Source organism: Tupaia chinensis, unplaced genomic scaffold, assembly GCF_000334495.1.
Source record: "Tupaia chinensis unplaced genomic scaffold, TupChi_1.0 Scaffold000066_1, whole genome shotgun sequence".
In the NCBI taxonomy this organism is placed as follows: Eukaryota; Metazoa; Chordata; class Mammalia; order Scandentia; family Tupaiidae; genus Tupaia; species Tupaia belangeri.
The window spans coordinates 4,390,641-4,410,007 of record NW_006159525.1 but is presented as its reverse complement, the minus strand read 5'-3'; the positions used below and the strand labels follow the sequence as shown (position 1 = coordinate 4,410,007).

The following is a 19,367-nucleotide window of genomic DNA, read 5'->3' as shown; positions in this document are numbered from 1 at the left end:
CAGCAGGACCCGTGTTCTCCATTATACGCTTCCTCTGCTACGTACTGTAGTGGGTTGAGCAAGTTTATCCATTCATGGTCTCTGCCCATACTTCAGTGGAATATGAGGTCGTGACTTTTGGTCTTTTCTGTAAGTGGTGAGCTGTGTGTGTGTGTGTGTGTGTGCATGTGTGCATGTGTGTGTGTGTGTGTGTGTGTGTGTTTGTTCATTCCAGATCTTTGGGTAGAAGTGAGGAAAATCTACTCATTGTTAAGAATAATGATTGATACCATAATTGTTTTGATCTCATTTGTTTCTTATTTAAGTATTTACTTGGAGATTTGTGTAGGGGGCCAGCAAGTGGCATGGTAGTTAAGATGCTGGACTCCCATATGACCAACCACAGTTCAAGTCCCAGACCTGGAGGTTTGAAAATCACACTGGGTGCATGTGCATACATGCCCAAAATCCCAGGAGGAGAATGAAGAAGAAGGGATTGAGGACCCCTTCTGGGAGATGACTTTTCACTTTCCCTGTTACTATATCTCTTCAGTGAGCTCATGCACCCTAAAGAAAAGAAAAGATGTGGATTTTTTATGTTTATCAAAGGTGGACAGTGGATGAAAGAATGATTTTCAAAGAGTAGCTTGCCGATTAATGAGTCATAATGTAGATTAAGCATTGTATAGCACCAATATTAAAAACAAGGCAGTAGAAACTATTTTATTTTTGTATGCTTCCTGTCTTAAAATACCTCCTCCTCTTAAAGGTTAAGATTAGGGTTAGTTACTTCATTTACCTAATGAATTAACATTTCCATATTTGATAGAAAAAAGAAGATGTGGGAAAGTCATAAAACCTGGTACAATTATTTGCCAAGCAGTAAAGACGAGTGTGTATGGTGGCTTAAATAAGTGAAGGATTTTAGGATGACATCAGGGATAAAATGGGAATTGATTGAAAATGACTTGAACTTTCCTTTTACTTTTTCATTGGATTAGAATGATGTAAGATTTAAAACCACGTGATCGACCCGATGAGCTAGTTCTGTATATTAGCTTAGCTTTTTTAAAGAAAGTTTTTTTCTTTTCACATAGCCCATATTTGTGAAATTTAAGATGCATGGTTTTGACAGTTGCTTAAATCATATCGTATATACAGAAAGCTGCCATATGGCCGTGGTAGACAAGCCAACTGTGAAGAATTAGGGACAAATTTTTGTTGCTGTTCTATTACATTAATTGTGTAGACTGGGGTAGAAAAAAATAACTAACAGTGGTTTGGGCTGGAACTTTGCTTAGTGTTCATGTTACATTAAACGAGTTCTTCAGGTGTAAGTGAGACCCAAGCTCTAAAGCTTGGTTCAATTTTTCAGCAAGAGAATCTGAAGTAGGAGCGGCATTATTTCTTTGAATAATGAATTCTCTGAGGCAAATAAACAAAAACAACCCCTTCATTAACTGTTTACATATGTAAATAATAAAATTGGAGATTTAAAAAATGTTTCTGCATACTTTATTCAAGTTCTCTGAAAATATGTGTAGTGATTAAGTATATTTTTATAGTTATATACATGCTAAGGTATATTCAGTGAAAATGCATGTTTGCCTAATTGTGTGTACCGATCTCCCCCTTATTAATGTAATTCATTTCTGCTTTTTAATGTTTTGAGGCAATGATGGTCCTCTGAACACATGACATTATCGAACAAATACAGCTTCCCTTGAAGAACATCTCTTAGGTTCCCTGCATTAATTCATCACAGTCATGCTCATTAAAAACAAAAACAGGGACCAGCAGATGGCATAGTTATCATGTTGTTGGACTCCCACGTAATCTACCACAGTTCGAGTCCTAGACATGGCGACTGAAAATTCATGCTGTGTGCATGAGTGCATGTGTGTCCAAGATCCCGAGAGGAGACTGGAGGAGAAGGGATTGCAGCGTAGCCATTCCCTCTAGGGGTGATTTCTCGCTTTCTGTCTCTCTCTGTTTGGTGAGTGCATGCACCCTATAGCAAAAAGTCTCTCAAAAAAACCCCAAAAAACAAGAAACAAAAATAAATTGCATTTAATTCACTATATTGATTAGAAGTGTGAGTAAAATTTGATCTGGGTTTCAGAAATAAAAGAATCCTTGAGGCTATTGTTTTTGGGGAAAGTTAGAAGAGAATCTAAGAGATGTCAAATCCTCCTTTGGCCTCTGAGCGCACTGGCGTGGTTCCTGATGGCGTTGTTCAGAGACTGTAGGAGGGTGCTCACCTGCACAGGTGTGCCTCTTGGAAAGTAGTGAGGGAAGTAGAGAGATTATATGAGAATCGAGAAAGAGCTTTTTAATTAACTGTCTACTGTGCTTTGTGATTAAAAAGCATCTGAGCACGTGTTAACCTCGAGTTATTGCTTCCTTGCCCTTATTCATAACAATTAATTGGATGTTTTGAGCGTTTGGATTCTAGTGAACTTTTGGCAAATGTGAACAAGGATTCTGATCACCTTAGAGAAAGGTGAGCACAGCCTCAGGAGCGTCCTGGGCTCTCGCGGACTGCCCATCCGGGAGCTGGATTTTCAGAAGCTGTTTGTTTTGTTTTACAGGATGTGTGAGAGTGGTGAAGGGCTGTTTATCTTTCAGACGCGAGATGGGGAAGCCATCTATCAGAAAGTCCACTCCGCTGCCCTGGCGATAGCCGAGCAGCATGAGCGCTTGCTACAGAGCGTGAAAAATTCAATGGTACGTTTGGAATCTCTTCCTTATGATTCAGAGCATTCCACTGTAAAATGTCGTCTTTGTGTTGCAGAAATATGGTTAGCATTATTAGAGCAGATGATTTAGTCCTGTATTCCAGAGATTCGCTCAGCTTAAATGCCGTCCTTGGAAGGTCAGAAGGGACCGGTTGGTAACACCGTGACCAAACGGTCCCCTCCGTGGCTTTGAGACTCAGTGATTGTACCTGCATATCTATGTGAAGAGCCATCTGAGTGTGTGTGGACATCTGTGCACGCAGCTGTGTGGATTATCTATCTACGGCTACATCCTGGGTCGTTGGAAAAGCCATGATACATTTGTGCATAGAAAAATACTCCATGGCTTTCCTGAAGACCTGATATTTAGCTGTATCCAAAGTTATACTTCCAAATGTTAACGACTCCAGAGAAAATAAAAGGGCCAAAGGAAACTGGAGTGAAATGTCCAAAGCCACACAGGACTCTATTCATTGCTAATTTGGAGAGTGTCGCTTTCCATTATTTTAACTCTGTGTATATAGGAGATAGAATTATATCGAATACATTGCTTGTGACTCGGTGTTTGTAAAAACGTGTCTACGTTTTTCTGTATCATTCAAAATCATCTCAACATAATGTGTCATGGTTTTAGAATGTTATGTTAAATAGCCCACAGATTTGTAAAACTTTCTTCAGCTCAGTGTTCAGTCTGTGTGTATCAGTGATTATTTGTTAAGATACATTCTCAAAAATTCATTGGTGAATCAGAGGCTGTTGGTGTAATGATTATGTCGCTGGATTCCCATGCAGTCCTGGACACAGCAGCTTAAAATTCATGCCTGGCGCGTGTGCTTGTGTGCCCAAGATCCCGAGAGGAGAATGGAGGAGAAGGAATTGCGGCATGGCCATCTTTCCCAAAGGTTGATTTCTCACTTCCTGTCTCTCTCTGTTTCTCCAGAGAGTGCAAACGCATTATAGCAAAAATCTGCCTAAGAAAAAAGGAACTTGGCACCAATAGTTAGCGTAATGGCTATGTTGCTGGATTCCCATGTAGTCGACCATGGTTTGAGTCCCAGACCCAATGGCTTAAACTCAAGCCGGGCACATGTGCGTGCGTGCCCAAGATCCCAAGAGGAGAATGGAGGAGAAAGGATTGCGGCATGGCCATCACCCCAGGGGGTGATTTCTCGCTTTCTATGTCTCTTTTTCTCTCTGTCTTTCTGGTGAGCACACGCGCCCTATAGCAAAAACCTCTCAAAAAAAAAAAAAACAAACAAATAAATAAACAAACAGACAAACAAAAAAATTCTATTTTCTTTTCACATAGCCTTACAGAAATATTTTCTTTGTGAATTAATGTTGTCTTGGCATCCCTTTCCCCATATTCTCACCAATTCTGAGTACTGCAGTAGAGATCAGTGGATGGGGAAAGAGAGAGAAAGAAACAAGAGGAGGAGAGGGAACAGAAAGAACAGAGAGGAAAGAGGGAAAGAAGTGGCTGTGAAGTCGAATCTGAGTCACTGACAGGTTCCATGGCAACACTTCATTGCACTGGTGTTGTGTAGCTGTCCCATTAGATGCCTTTAAGTACCTGAAGTTTTTCTAAGATTGCCTTATTTGCAAATCTGTCTATTAGCATAAATTGTTTTCTGCTTGAAAGGCGAGTTCTGTACGTGCATGCAAATGTTTTTCCATTTACAACCTCCTCATTATTTCTGTAAAAATTAATTAGGAATATGAGTAATTCGTTCAGATCATCCCTTTGCAAATTTAACGAGAAAATAATGTTGCTTGCTCTTAATTTGCTGTAATGCTTAGCAAGTTCTATAAAATGAATGTGATTTTCAAGTAACAACATCCTGTCTTAGGTGGAAATGAGTCAGCTTCAAAATGGCATCAGAACCACAAGGAAGTTAAACTGGGGATGGTGAAAAGCAGTCGATGTCCTTCAGTCCGTCCCTGTTAAGGGAACAAAAAAGAAAGAAGTGAGGACAATACTACTGGCCAAGTTTGGGCCATTGTCCATAAAGACAAAAATCCCAAATGATATGATCCCGTAAGTTGAAATTTCGAAAGATCAAAAATCTCTTACATATGAAATCTTTACAGTCTAAAATCCCAAAAGAACATAATCCCTAAAGATGAACATTTCTATATCCAAATATCTTGAAAGATTAAATTTTCAAAAATAAAACTCTGGAGAAAATATTTACTAAAAATTATTTTTAAAATGTATTTATGTACATTTTTAGAAGGGAATTTATTTGAGAAACATAAGAACATGACAAAACACTTCATAGTCCTCTTCATGTGATGAAATATTTTTGCAAGCACAAACACTTATGACAATGGTGGGAGTTTAACAGTCCTGAGCAGGTAATGGTATTCATAAAGAAAGTCAAAGAACAAAAAACTTGTTTCTTAAGAGAGACTTTTATCATAGGTCATGTGCCCTTGTCAGAGACAGAGACAAAAAAAAAACAAACAAACAAAAAAAAAAAACAGAAGTCCTCCCCACAGAAGGATGGCCACACTGCAGATTCCTCTCTTCCATTCTCTTCTTGGGGTTTTGGACACACATACACATGTGCCCAGTGGGAATTTTAAGCCCCTGGGTCCAGGATTCAAACTGGTCAACTACATGGCAGTCCAGCATCTTAACCACTATGCCGCTTTCTGGCCCCGAAGAACAGGATGCTTAGTCTACCACTGTGGCTGGCAATTTTGTGCACCAAACCTTATGAGTTTGGTTATCCTAAGTACCATGATGGATGACCTGAATTGTTTGATGAGATTAATTAAAAACCTGAAGAGCCAAGATCTTAAGAAATTTTCTTTCAAAAATGCAGAAGTATGAAAAGGGTATGTGTTCATTTATTGAGGAAGTGTCAACATTTTTTGTAAGGTTTTTGCCATAGGGTTCATGCATTCTCAGGAGAGAGAGACAGTGAGAGGGAAAGTGAGAAATCACCCCCCAGGGAGGATGATCATGCCACAATCCCTTCTCCTTCAATCTCCTCCATGGGATTTCGGGTGCACATGGACCCTCACCCAGCATGATTCCCAAGCCACCACGTCTGGTACTCAAACCATAGTCAGCCATATGGGAGTCCAATACCTTAACCACTTTGCCATCTGCTGGCCCCAAGGAAGCGTCAACACTTTTATGTGTATACACAATGCTTACACACAAAATCAATATGACAATAATGCCCTTTGATGAAGTCAAGTTTGCAAAAAAAAAAAAAAAAGTTTAAAACAGGTTAGAACTCTCTGAAAGTCTGTACACAATTTGTATCTCCAGAATTAGAATATTTTAGGATTCTGGATTTGGGGATTTTAACCTTTTGGGATTTAATCTTCTGGGATAGTCATTTATGGGATTTTAGACAATAGAGATTTTTATCTTTCTGGATTTCAACATTTGAGATTATTGTGTTGAGACTGTTCTGTAGGGATTTTAACCAGCATGGCTACTGGCCCACCTTCCTTAGGTGTTGTTTGGCATTTTCTGGTTATTAGGAATGTATCCACATGCATCTGGCTATCTTTGCCATTTGGAATTCGTTTTGGGCCACTGTCGCCTTGTTTCTCTAATACAGTCGAGGGCATCGCTGGAAAAGGGTGGTGACACTCACCTCTGTCCTTAGCCTCATTGTTGAGAAGCCCTAAGTCAGTGTTGGCCACCCCTGATGTAAAATTCCCCAGAAGGCATCTGTAGACAGATCACTTCCCCATGGGCCCCAAGGCACCCTGAAGTTACAGCCTCCAGTGAATTGATCAGGATCAGCCTGTGACCCTGAATCCCAAAACTCATTAAGAGGAGGCTTGGGGTCAGATGACAATAACAATAGTCAGAGTAAGCTGAATAATGGCTTCCCAAAAATGTTCCTGTCCTGACTTCAGGGGCCAGCAGCTGTTCCCTCTGCTGCCATGGTCAAGTTAAGGATCTTGAGGTGGGAAAGTCATCCTGAATTATCCACGGAGGCCTATTGTAATCACAAGAGTCCTTATCAGAGGGAGATACAGCAGAGTCAGACAGAGGGCAGTGTGATGACCAAGCCCAGGGTGGGGTGCGGGGAGGTGGTTAAAGAGGCCATGCTGACTTTGAAGCTAGAATAGGGAGCATGAACCAGGGCAGGTAAGTGGCCACTCGACATTGGAAAAGGAGGAATAGAATTGGATTTTCCCTGAGTCTCTCTAGAAGGAACCTGCCCAATGGATGCCTTGGCTTCAGCCCTGGAAAGCTCATTTCACACTTGTGGCCTCCAGACCTGTAAGCTAGTAAGTCTGTGTTGTTTTAAGCCACCAAGTTGTAGTAATTTGTTGTAACAGTCATAGAAGAGATACTAATATCAATGATAATAAAATAAAAATGTATTGTGTCTTCACAGTGTAACAGATAACATTATAAGGATTTTCCACGTATTTCTAACCCTCACAAGTATCTTGGATCAAAGGCACAAAGTCAGCAGCTTAGAAGCAGTGGGTCTCAGTGTGGAACAAGTATGCAGGGATAACCCTGCCTGACCTCCAATCTGCAAACCAAGGCCCCAGGCATGTCTTCCTCCCTGGGCATGATGTAACTAGCTAACTGCTGCTCCAAGTTAGTGGCCAACATTTAAAAATTAAGAGGCTTCACATAAAACACAGATTTCTCTATTATCTTGGAAAGCAAAAAGATCTGGCAACATTCATCTCACACAATTAGATATGCCCCGCAATTCTATCCTCTTTAGAATGAGAATTTTCAGGAACCAGCAGATGGCATAATGGTTATATCGCCAGACTCCCAGGTAGTGAATTGTGGTTCAAGTCCCAGACACAGAGGCTTAAAACTCATGCCAGGCATGTATCCATGCATGCTCAAAATCCTGAGAGGAGAGTAGAAAAGAAGGGATTGTGGTGTGGCCCACCCACCTTGGGTGGTGATTTCTCACTTCCTCTCTCTCTCTCTCTCTCTGTGTGTGTCTGTCTCTCTGGTGAAAGCATTTGCCCTATAAGCAAAAATCTCTTTTAAAAAAGAAAAGGAATGGGGATCTTCGGCTCTCTGCAGTCCCTACCACCCTTTGTCCTTATTCTCAGCCAGTGGTTCTTCTCTGGAAACTTCTCCCAGGGCTGTCCGTATCTCTGCATATGTTACTGCATGTGTTAATACTGCTGTGTAACAAAGTAGTACACACTATGCACCAATAAAGCAACACACATTGATCAGCCCATTGTTTCTGTGGGTCAGGAGTCTTGGCATAGCTTACTTGGTCTTGGACTCTTGCTCCAGTTTCTCATGAGGCTGTAATTCAGCTGTCCACTGGAGCCAAAGTCTCATCTTAAGGTAAGACTGAGGAAGAATCTACTTTCAAACTCACATGGTTATTGGTGGGACTTAGCTCCTCGTGGTTGGAGCACTGAGGACTTTCATTCTTGCTGGCTGGGATGGAGGGGACTCTGTTCCCTCCACTTGGGTCTCCCCAGTGTAGCTACTTGCTTCATAAAGTTGCCAGAGAGAGACTCCTTGCAAGGTGGAGTCCCCAGTCCTATGTGTCGATCATCAGGAAATGACATCATATGGTGTTGATTAAAAGTGAGTCATGAGTCCTGTCCATACTCAGGGTATGGGGACCTGACTCCAGGAAGGGGAGAACACAGACATGTTAGTCTCTGTCCCCCATGCCATGCAAACTTCTGGAATACTATTTATTTGGTGCTTTGATTTTCACCTTTCTGATGTGTTTTCTACTTTATGGTGCTTATTAGTAATGCCATTTATTGAACACCTGCCACGTGCTGGGCTCCTCAGTACTAATGGCTGTCAGCAGTTATCGAGCCTGCTACCAAATGCCAGTTACCTTCATGCTTTTTCTCTAATCACCACACTAATTCTGTGGGGTAGATTTATCCATTCTCAGTTACTTGTTCATTCGAAACTGTTTATTGAGAACCTGCTATATTCTGCTAGGTGCCGCAGGAAGCAGAGAGGCCCGTTTATAATAGAAGAGCATACTTTATTCATGACCTTTGACCTGGCAGAAATCACTGTTGTAGAGGAGAAAAGTGATGCTCCCAGAGGGAAGTCACTTACCTGCAGCCACAGAGCTCCCTGCCACTGGGCCAGGGATGCAGGCAGTTTTATCTGGTTTCTAAACTGGTTCCTAAATAACCCCTCCTGGCCAGGAAGCCTCATCTCCCCACCCTGAAAGGTTTGACATTGTATGTCCTCACGGACATCATCCCCCTGGTGTTTCATTTTCAAATTACCCTGAATATCTGGGCACCCTTCAGGAGCATCCATCAACTTGCAGCATATCTTTAATAAATCACTGTTAAAAGTGATTCCAGCAGGGCCAGTACATGGTGATTAAGGGCGCTGGACTCCCATGTGGCCGACCGTGGTTCAAGTCCTGGACCTGGTAGCTTGCTTTCTCACTCTCTCTCTCTCTTGCTCTTGCTTTGTCCCTCTCTGGTCAAATTAAAATAAGTAAGTAAGTAAATAAATAAATAAAGTTAAAATTAAATAATTAAAAACAATATTCCAGGGGCCAGTAGATGGCGTAATGCTTACGTCTCTGGACTCTCACGCAGTCAACCACTGTTTGAGTCCTGGACTCAGCAGCTTAAAACTCAGGCCAGTTGCATGTGTGTTCATGTGTGCCCAGCAATTCCAAGAGAAGAGACTGTGGCGGGGACTCCCCCTCTGGTCATGATCTCTCACTTCTGTCGTCTGTCTCTGGTGAGCGCAAGTACCCTATGGCAAAAAACTCTCTCTCTAAAATATTAAAAACAAAGGCAAAAAAACAAAAACAAAAACAAAAACAAAACAAAAACAGTGATTCCATCTCCTTTCAGTAGTTTTGGCACCAGACAGGAATCTTGGATCTTACAGTTCCTCCCCCACCTTCTCACTTTTTAAAATCAAGGTCTGATTGTTACTCACTCCACTTGGAAGGGCCTGTTAGCAGAAGGTGGGCGGAGCCTGGAGTGGCAGGCGAAGGACTCACTGTTGAACACGTGGGCTGGCTGGAGCTCCAGGTCCCCAGCTGCTCAGGCCTTGCAGGAGAAGTGGAGGAAGACGGCGGGACGGCGCGGTGCTCCCTGGAGCAGGAGCTATTTTTGCCACTTTTGAGATCAGCGGCTATGCAGAAGTCTAATTTTGGAAGAAGGAGTGGCAGTGTGGGGGATGCTCCTCATTCCACACTGGGCCTGCCAGTTTTAGAAGTTCCTTCAAGGCCAGCACCTCCAGGGAAGATGCTTGATGTTCAGCAGATTTTCTCAGGGGCGGGACACCCCTTAGGTGACCCACAGGCCCCAAGGTGACTTCTGCCCCATACTCTGGAGCCCTGAATGTGCACAGGTTTGAGAGTGAAATCTGAGCTGTTCTTTGTCACCTCTTTGGTTTATTTCTTTAATGAATTGATTTAGTTCCAAATTGGGTATCACAAATGAAATTTGCTAATGATTTTGTAGAATCCAAGTGGCGTTCTAATTCCACAGTTGTTGAAACCAAATGAATTTATATTCCACCTAGTTTCAAAAGTAACTGCTACAGATCTTTTTATTATAAAGGATATCAAAGAAATAATAGAACCAAGATCATTCATCTTTAGAAACTGAACCCCTTACAGGATGTTTCGTGTGTATAAACACTTCTCACGACTCAACATCCTCTTCTGTCCCCATCTCTCTCCCCACAAAAAAGTCAGGTTTTACTTCTATTTTATGGGCTCTGGCTAATAGGCTTAACTTACGGATTTTTAAAAATTTTTATTGCCAAATGGCACATACGCTCATCAAGGACAGAGAGAGAAAGCACCCCCCCAGTGGGGTGTGGTCACACTGAAATCCCTTTCCCTCCATTGCTCCATCCCATCAGGATTTTGAGCACATGCACTTATGGAGTTGTATTTTTCAGGCTGAGGCCAGATCTGAATCATGGTCAGCCATGTGGGATCCAGCACCCTCAACCCCGAGACTTTGAAGCCAACCTGGCTTCTTCCTTAAACTTGATAGGACTTTGTTCTTCTGTGTTAGAGAAAAACACAAACACAAACAAAAGCCTTTCATTTTCTGAGCACTTCCTGTTCAGTTTCTCATAACAACCTAGTAATTTGCAGTGTGCAGAGCAGTCTTCGGTCTAATCGCTCAGTCTCCTGATTGTGACATGCTGCCTTCCCTGACACGCTGTATGATCCCACACTCCCCAGAGCTCCTGGTACCTTGCCATAGTGACGTTTTACCTCATGACTCTGTCTCTATAGGAAAAGGAAATAAATTGAGGCTAACACATCGTAGCTTTATTTACAAACTCTACAACCAATATTTATGTAGCAACACGAAACATAGGCAGTGCATTGAAAGTCTGATGGGGCAGGGCGGCAGGCCGTGAGCTTTTCTCATTAGATGTTCACATGAGCAGAGGGCCATAGGTTCACCTGCTTGACCACGTGGACACGGGGGCATTATCTTCCTTTCTCAGTGTCAATCACAGCAAGGGAGACAGAGAAAGGATAGTGACAAGTTTTGACGTATGAATGAAATCAGCTCACTGCAGTTTGTAACCTGAGAAATTGGACAATAAGTGGTTTATTCATCACCATCAGGGATTGGAAGACAGTTCCTGTAAGGGACCAGAGAGTAAAGATTTTAGTCTTTGTAGGCCACATATCATTTCTGCTACTGTTGCTGCTCTGCCTCCTTCTCCTTTTTTCCCCTCCTTTCCTTCTTTCTCCTCCTTCCTTTTGACTTTAAACATGTAAAAACTATCCTTAGTTTGGGCTATGCAAAAATGGCCACAGGGATCTGTGGCCATAATTCCTAGTCTCTCACTCTAAATCCTGGCTCTGAAACATTGTATACAAACTATTTATTTAACCAGTTCCTCCTCCTCCAAGCCTTCGTGAATTACCTTTTTCTCCTAGAAGCTTACCAAGGCAAAAGCAATCATCCCAAATCACTACCATTTAAATCAGAGGCCACTGTTGATTTGAACAAGAATCAGTCCTTTTTGGAGATATACAGACATCACTCAGAAGAGGTTCCAGCTTGTGGTCGCTTCAGCAGACACACGCTCTGCTCTGAAGGGCCCTTTTGTCATGGTCTGAAAGCATTAGGCCTGTCCAGCGACTGATGAGCAGACCGCAGCGTGAAGAGGGCATTCAGAGATGGAGCCAGGATGGTGATCACAAACTATGACAACTCCAGTGAGGGCGATCCAGTGGATGGCTTTTACAGAACTAGAAACTGGCCACTTAATAGGTCTCTGCCTGGGTATATTTTGGACCTATCTAAGCATGAATATAAATCCTCCACCAACATGTAACTATCCAGGAAAAGAGGCAAAGTTGTTTACTAGCTCAACTTTAGGCAGCAAAGAGACATTGGTCTAGGTTTTAACTGACCAGACAAGGGGAAAGGAGTGAAAGTGACCAGAGGTCATGGGGGGAGGCGTGAGCTGACATGTGTAAGCCACTTTTTGTTTGGTCTACAATGTGCTGGCTCAGATTAAACCCTCAGACATTAAATTTCCCAGTGTTTAAAAATGGAAGATTTCTTATGAAATACTGATTTCAGTCTTTTGAAAAATGAAAATATCTGATAATACCATGCCTGCCTGATTTAAAATTAAATAGCAACTGCCATTTTGAGATGGTTAACACACTTTGATTTTTTGTAATTCTTATCATATCCTGCTGTGTTGATAACCAGAAGGCCTCACTGATCCGTGTTGCCTGCATGGCCCGTGTAGTCATTCACATGGGCATCCCTGGTCTAGGAGAACAGCGTGAAGCCTAGAATCCTTCATGTTTTTGCCAGGACATTTACTTCCCTGGTATCTTTCTTCATGATAACGCCTATTGCTCTGGTAGCAAAGGCTGGTTCTTACTGGGAAAGATGTCGGAGTGGATATGTGTCCAACCGTTTGATAGGAAACTCAGAGTGTGTGTCTGAGTATGGGAGTCCTGTTGACCGAACCAGCTGGACAGTATACTATCAAAGAGTAACCAGGCTTTTGCAGTTTTCAGCCAGTAAGGCAAAAATTACCTATTATTTTTTGTGTGCTATAAGATGCGGACATTCACCAGAGACAGAAAGTGAGAAATCACCCCCAGGGAGAGGTGGCCATGCCACAATCCCATCTCCTTCCTTCTCCTCTTGGGATTTTGGGCATGTACACACACACGCATGCATGCACACTTGGTATGATTTTCAAGCCTCAGGATCCAGAACTCAAACCACATAGGGATCTAGCACCTTAACTTCCACACCACCTGCTGGTCCCCATGGTGAACTTTTAAAGGCCTTATTAGGTATGATCAGAATTGTTACCATAGGGTTTTTTTCCTAAACTGGGACATTTTTGAGAGTGAAAATGGACTCTATCAAGAATAAGATTGGCTATGTGATTTGTAGGCCTGGTTTAAAATGAAAATGCAGAACCTCTGTTCAAAAACTAGTAAGATTTCAAGATGGTGGCCCAGAACATGAAATCAAATATGGCCTCTTCCAAGTATGGGGACTGGACAGCTGCACAGGTTGTTGGCTTGGGAAGCCAGCCCTGATTAAGAATCATGTCTGGGTAATAGGATACAGCCAAACTAAATGGCACATGTTGCCACCCTAAACTAGCAGTTCTCAATGGAAGTCATTTTGCTTTGGGGTGCTCCTGGCATCGAGTGGGTGGAGGCCAAGATGCTGCTAAACAGCTTACAATGCACAGCTCAGCCCCCACCACAAAGGATCATCTGGTCTAAAGCATCACTAAGTACTGAGATTGAGAAGCCCTGTTCTAAAGATAGGCAGCTTCTGCTTCAAGGCTGAGCCAGAATTTGATGGGGATACTTGTCTGGGATTGCATATCGTTACTGAGCTTTGCATTTTGGCCTTTTCTTACCTTCATATGTAGTAGGTGGAAGATACTAAGAGTGTTCTGTATAGTTCACCTGTACCTTCAAGGCTCCACGAGGGGATATAGTAAGATGCTGCTGAAGGGTTCCACTGTAATGATTTTTTTTCATGCATACAAAATGTTGTGGGGTGGGCCAGGAGAAAAAGACTCACTTGAACCAATGGGGATATAAATAGGCCACACCAGGAGTTTGGGGGAAATGGAGCTGAGAGCTATTGTTTTTTTAAGACCATGGTGGTATTTGCAAAATCAAAGAATGGAGCAAGCATGACCACATCGAACTCTTGGGAGGAACATGAGGCACTACATAAATACACACAGTTCACTGTACCTGCTCGGCGAAGTGCAACCGAGCCAAGTACCACACACACCCCAGGTGCAGGAGGTTCCTCCCGCCAGCCCACCCTTCCATTCTGAACTTCTGCCCAAAGTGAGCCCCAGACAAGAAACGGGAGTTCCCCTTGGTTCTGGCACACATGTGGCATCTTTTCACAGAAATGCCTGCTTCCATTGAGTGTGGGCCTGTGTTTAAAGGGTCTCTCTGACCAGATGGGACTTGTGTCTTGTGCATTAACTTTAAAAGCTGATCTCCGAGTAAGCAGCAACTCTCCTTGACACTGTCAGCCTCCCGAAGGCAGGACAAGGCCCCATTTGTCTCTGATGCGCTCGGGGTCTGGGTTTGTTCAATGGATAAAATAAGGACCCGATTAATTATTTTATGAGTATAGAGAAAATGAAAAATGAAGCAAGAATAACAAACCTAATTCAATATCAAGGAATAGAGGTCAACTAAGGCTCAGGTTCCAGTAAGTCTGCCTTAGAAGACTGGAAACTCAGGCCCTGGAGAGAGCTGCCTTGATGTTCACGTGGAGGAGATGATTTCCGGAGGGAGGAGGCGCAAGAAGGTACCAGAAGCAAAGGGAGCAATGATTGTGTTTTCTGCATGTAGCTGAGAATTCAGATGGCTCAGAATAAATGGATGCAAATCGCTTTCATTCCCATGAAAATAACCATTGGAGTGCATCTGGTGCTCAGCAAAATGCTGCACTTGGAAATTTGGCCCCAACTGGTGGATTTCACAAACAGTCTGCCTTGTCAAAGCTGTAAGCCACAGCGGAGGCATTGTTTTAGCCAGAGTTCTGCTCACCAAGTTGTGTCTCTGTTGCCTTTCTTTCCCAGGCAGGAAAGCAACCTCTCTCTCCTGCCCACTTTCTCTTGTTTCTCTGTAACGTCAGAACGTCAGCCCCTGCGTGCTCCGTCTCCTTGACAGCTCAGCCCTGTTCTGTGGTATCTCGGTAACATTGTGATGATAGGAACACCCAACACTGCTCCTGCAAAGGCCAGCCCAAAGGAGAAGAGTTGGAGAAAGTAAAGACAGCTCTACGGTGGTTTCTGCCCCCATCTGTCAGAGCAGGCATGGGGACTGGGCAGCCCGGGAGAATGGGTTTCATTAGAAAGGCATTCTAGGGAAGGCCCCGTGTTTGACAAATAGTTAATTCCCACTTGCTGGAAGACCCCTGGGAGAGTGGGCGTCGACAGGCCTGGTGAAAATTCTACTATCCCATTCTTTGTGGGAGTAGGGGCATTCCTTGCAGCCCAGACTTTCGGCCAGTTTTTATTTCTCTAAGGTTTTGAAATAATATTTAGGTGCCTGTTATTATCCTGATCACAATAGATTTGAGCCCAGCCTTTAGGGTTTTCATAACATCCCAATATTTTCTCTAAGAGATAAGTAGGACCGTGTTGCAAATTGCAACTCTGGAGCAGAGCCAGGTCTTCCACACTGGCTGGGCCTCTGGGTGCCCTTGGGCCAGTTCCTTCACCACCCTCAGTGTTTCTTTCCCCTCTAGAGACTGTGCACTGTATTAACACATACCTTACCAGGTGAGTTAAGGCAGGAGATGTCTTGGCACAGTGCTTGCTACCTACTAAATACAGGAGCAACCTGAGCTATTCCTGGCTTTTTGTAAGAGAAGATAAAATGGCCAGGTGAAGGCAGATAATGGAGGCTCCTCACTGACATTAATGACTCATTCTTTCAGTCAGTTCATCCATTGGTCATGCAGCTACTTTTTATTAAGGGCTTACTATGTGCCAAGAATCATGGCAGACACTATGTATATAAGGGACTTGAGAAGGTGTGTGGAAAATAGAGTGAAAGTATGAGCTTATTTTTTTGATGCAACACAATTTAAAAACACATGCATAATTTTTTTCAAAGTGCATTTTCCATAAGCTTCTTTTTATTTAATTTTATTATTATTATTTTGTAAGTTTGTTATAGGTTATGCGTGCTCATCAGAGAGAGAGGGAAAATGAGAAAGCAAGCTGCCAGGCATGGAACCTGAACCACGGTCAGCCATGTGGGAGTCCAGAGCCTTAACCACCAGGCCACCTGCCAGCCCCTTCCCATGAACTTCCTGAAGACCCTGCATATATGCAGGAGGGCCATTGAGACGGTAGGAAGTGCTTGTTTGGAAGAAGGGCTACTCTCCTCCAAAGCAGAAGGGGCACCATTGTGGTGCAGACCATGGCATGACCAAAGCTGGGCTTCCAGTCAGCTCTCTGGCCTTACGCTGAGAAATCGTGGGGAGCAGAGGAGCTAGATTTTACTCACTGTTATGTTTCCAGCTCCTAGCAGAGTGTGTGGGCTATAAAGAGTGCTCATATATATAAATGGATAGAATGAGTAAACCGAAGAACGCAGGCCCAGAATTTACGGAGAGGGGTGAGGGAGAAAGCAGGACTTGGGGGCCCAGGAGCCCATAAGCAGAGCCAAGCTAGGAGGCTCAGCCTAATTGAGGGATAATTAGGGTTGAAACAAGCAGCTCCATCTGGCTCTTTTCAGAGTATGCATGCTTTATTTGGTGCAGGAGGTTCCTCCCGCCAGCCCACCCTTCCATTCTGAACTTCTGCCCAAAGTGAGCCCCAGACAAGAAACGGGAGTTCCCCTTGGTTCTGGCACACATGTGGCATCTTTTCACAGAAATGCCTGCTTCCATTGAGTGTGGGCCTGTGTTTAAAGGGTCTCTCTGACCAGATGGGACTTGTGTCTTGTGCATTAACTTTAAAAGCTGATCTCCGAGTAAGCAGCAACTCTCCTTGACACTGTCAGCCTCCCGAAGGCAGGACAAGGCCCCATTTGTCTCTGATGCGCTCGGGGTCTGGGTTTGTTCAATGGATAAAATAAGGACCCGATTAATTATTTTATGAGTATAGAGAAAATGAAAAATGAAGCAAGAATAACAAACCTAATTCAATATCAAGGAATAGAGGTCAACTAAGGCTCAGGTTCCAGTAAGTCTGCCTTAGAAGACTGGAAACTCAGGCCCTGGAGAGAGCTGCCTTGATGTTCACGTGGAGGAGATGATTTCCGGAGGGAGGAGGCGCAAGAAGGTACCAGAAGCAAAGGGAGCAATGATTGTGTTTTCTGCATGTAGCTGAGAATTCAGATGGCTCAGAATAAATGGATGCAAATCGCTTTCATTCCCATGAAAATAACCATTGGAGTGCATCTGGTGCTCAGCAAAATGCTGCACTTGGAAATTTGGCCCCAACTGGTGGATTTCACAAACAGTCTGCCTTGTCAAAGCTGTAAGCCACAGCGGAGGCATTGTTTTAGCCAGAGTTCTGCTCACCAAGTTGTGTCTCTGTTGCCTTTCTTTCCCAGGCAGGAAAGCAACCTCTCTCTCCTGCCCACTTTCTCTTGTTTCTCTGTAACGTCAGAACGTCAGCCCCTGCGTGCTCCGTCTCCTTGACAGCTCAGCCCTGTTCTGTGGTATCTCGGTAACATTGTGATGATAGGAACACCCAACACTGCTCCTGCAAAGGCCAGCCCAAAGGAGAAGAGTTGGAGAAAGTAAAGACAGCTCTACGGTGGTTTCTGCCCCCATCTGTCAGAGCAGGCATGGGGACTGGGCAGCCCGGGAGAATGGGTTTCATTAGAAAGGCATTCTAGGGAAGGCCCCGTGTTTGACAAATAGTTAATTCCCACTTGCTGGAAGACCCCTGGGAGAGTGGGCGTCGACAGGCCTGGTGAAAATTCTACTATCCCATTCTTTGTGGGAGTAGGGGCATTCCTTGCAGCCCAGACTTTCGGCCAGTTTTTATTTCTCTAAGGTTTTGAAATAATATTTAGGTGCCTGTTATTATCCTGATCACAATAGATTTGAGCCCAGCCTTTAGGGTTTTCATAACATCCCAATATTTTCTCTAAGAGATAAGTAGGACCGTGTTGCAAATTGCAACTCTGGAGCAGAGCCAGGTCTTCCACACTGGCTGGGCCTCTGGGTGCCCTTGGGCCAGTTCCTTCACCACCCTCAGTGTTTCTTTCCCCTCTAGAGACTGTGCACTGTATTAACACATACCTTACCAGGTGAGTTAAGGCAGGAGATGTCTTGGCACAGTGCTTGCTACCTACTAAATACAGGAGCAACCTGAGCTATTCCTGGCTTTTTGTAAGAGAAGATAAAATGGCCAGGTGAAGGCAGATAATGGAGGCTCCTCACTGACATTAATGACTCATTCTTTCAGTCAGTTCATCCATTGGTCATGTCATGCAGCTTTATTAAGGGCTTACTATGTGCCAAGAATCATGGCAGACACTATGTATATAAGGGACTTGAGAAGGTGTGTGGAAAATAGAGTGAAAGTATGAGCTTATTTTTTTGATGCAACACAATTTAAAAACACATGCATAATTTTTTTCAAAGTGCATTTTCCATAAGCTTCTTTTTATTTAATTTTATTATTATTATTTTGTAAGTTTGTTATAGGTTATGCGTGCTCATCAGAGAGAGAGGGAAAATGAGAAAGCAAGCTGCCAGGCATGGAACCTGAACCACGGTCAGCCATGTGGGAGTCCAGAGCCTTAACCACCAGGCCACCTGCCAGCCCCTTCCCATGAACTTCCTGAAGACCCTGCATATATGCAGGAGGGCCATTGAGACGGTAGGAAGTGCTTGTTTGGAAGAAGGGCTACTCTCCTCCAAAGCAGAAGGGGCACCATTGTGGTGCAGACCATGGCATGACCAAAGCTGGGCTTCCAGTCAGCTCTCTGGCCTTACGCTGAGAAATCGTGGGGAGCAGAGGAGCTAGATTTTACTCACTGTTATGTTTCCAGCTCCTAGCAGAGTGTGTGGGCTATAAAGAGTGCTCATATATATAAATGGATAGAATGAGTAAACCGAAGAACGCAGGCCCAGAATTTACGGAGAGGGGTGAGGGAGAAAGCAGGACTTGGGGGCCCAGGAGCCCATAAGCAGAGCCAAGCTAGGAGGCTCAGCCTAATTGAGGGATAATTAGGGTTGAAACAAGCAGCTCCATCTGGCTCTTTTCAGAGTATGCATGCTTTATTTCATTTTCACAACTATCTTTGGAGATAGGGACTGGTTTTTAAATCCTATTTACTTTTATAAGAATACATGAATGTAAAATTGAACTAACTGCCAAGTTAACAATCATATGGCTGGCCGTTAGTACTATTTTTTTTTTAAGGTCTTTGCCATAGGGTGTGTGCACTTGTTAGAGAGGCAGAGAAAGACAGTGAGAGGAAAAGTGAGAAATAGCCCCTTGGGGGTGTGGCCACCCCACAATCCCTTCTCCTCTATTCTCCTCTTGGGAGTTTAGGCACACATGTACACACACCTGGTGTGAGTTTCAAGCTGCCGAGTCTGGGACTTGAACTGTCATTGGTCATATGGGAGTCTAGTGCCTTAACCACTACACCACCTGCTGGCCCCAGCACTATCTTTTATTATTATTATTTC

At 43.6% G+C, this 19,367-nt stretch overlaps 1 protein-coding gene across 2 annotated transcripts in view; it reads left to right on the top strand.

Moving 5' to 3' along the window:
• Nucleotides 1-19,367, top strand: part of DOK5 (docking protein 5) — a 169,300-nt gene that overhangs the window by 130,767 nt on the left and 19,166 nt on the right. For both annotated transcript variants that reach the window (XM_006141894.2, XM_014582300.2), the window contains one exon: nucleotides 2,571-2,706. In XM_006141894.2, coding sequence (XP_006141956.1) covers nucleotides 2,571-2,706 — 136 coding nt within the window. The remainder of the gene's footprint in view (nucleotides 1-2,570; nucleotides 2,707-19,367) is intronic.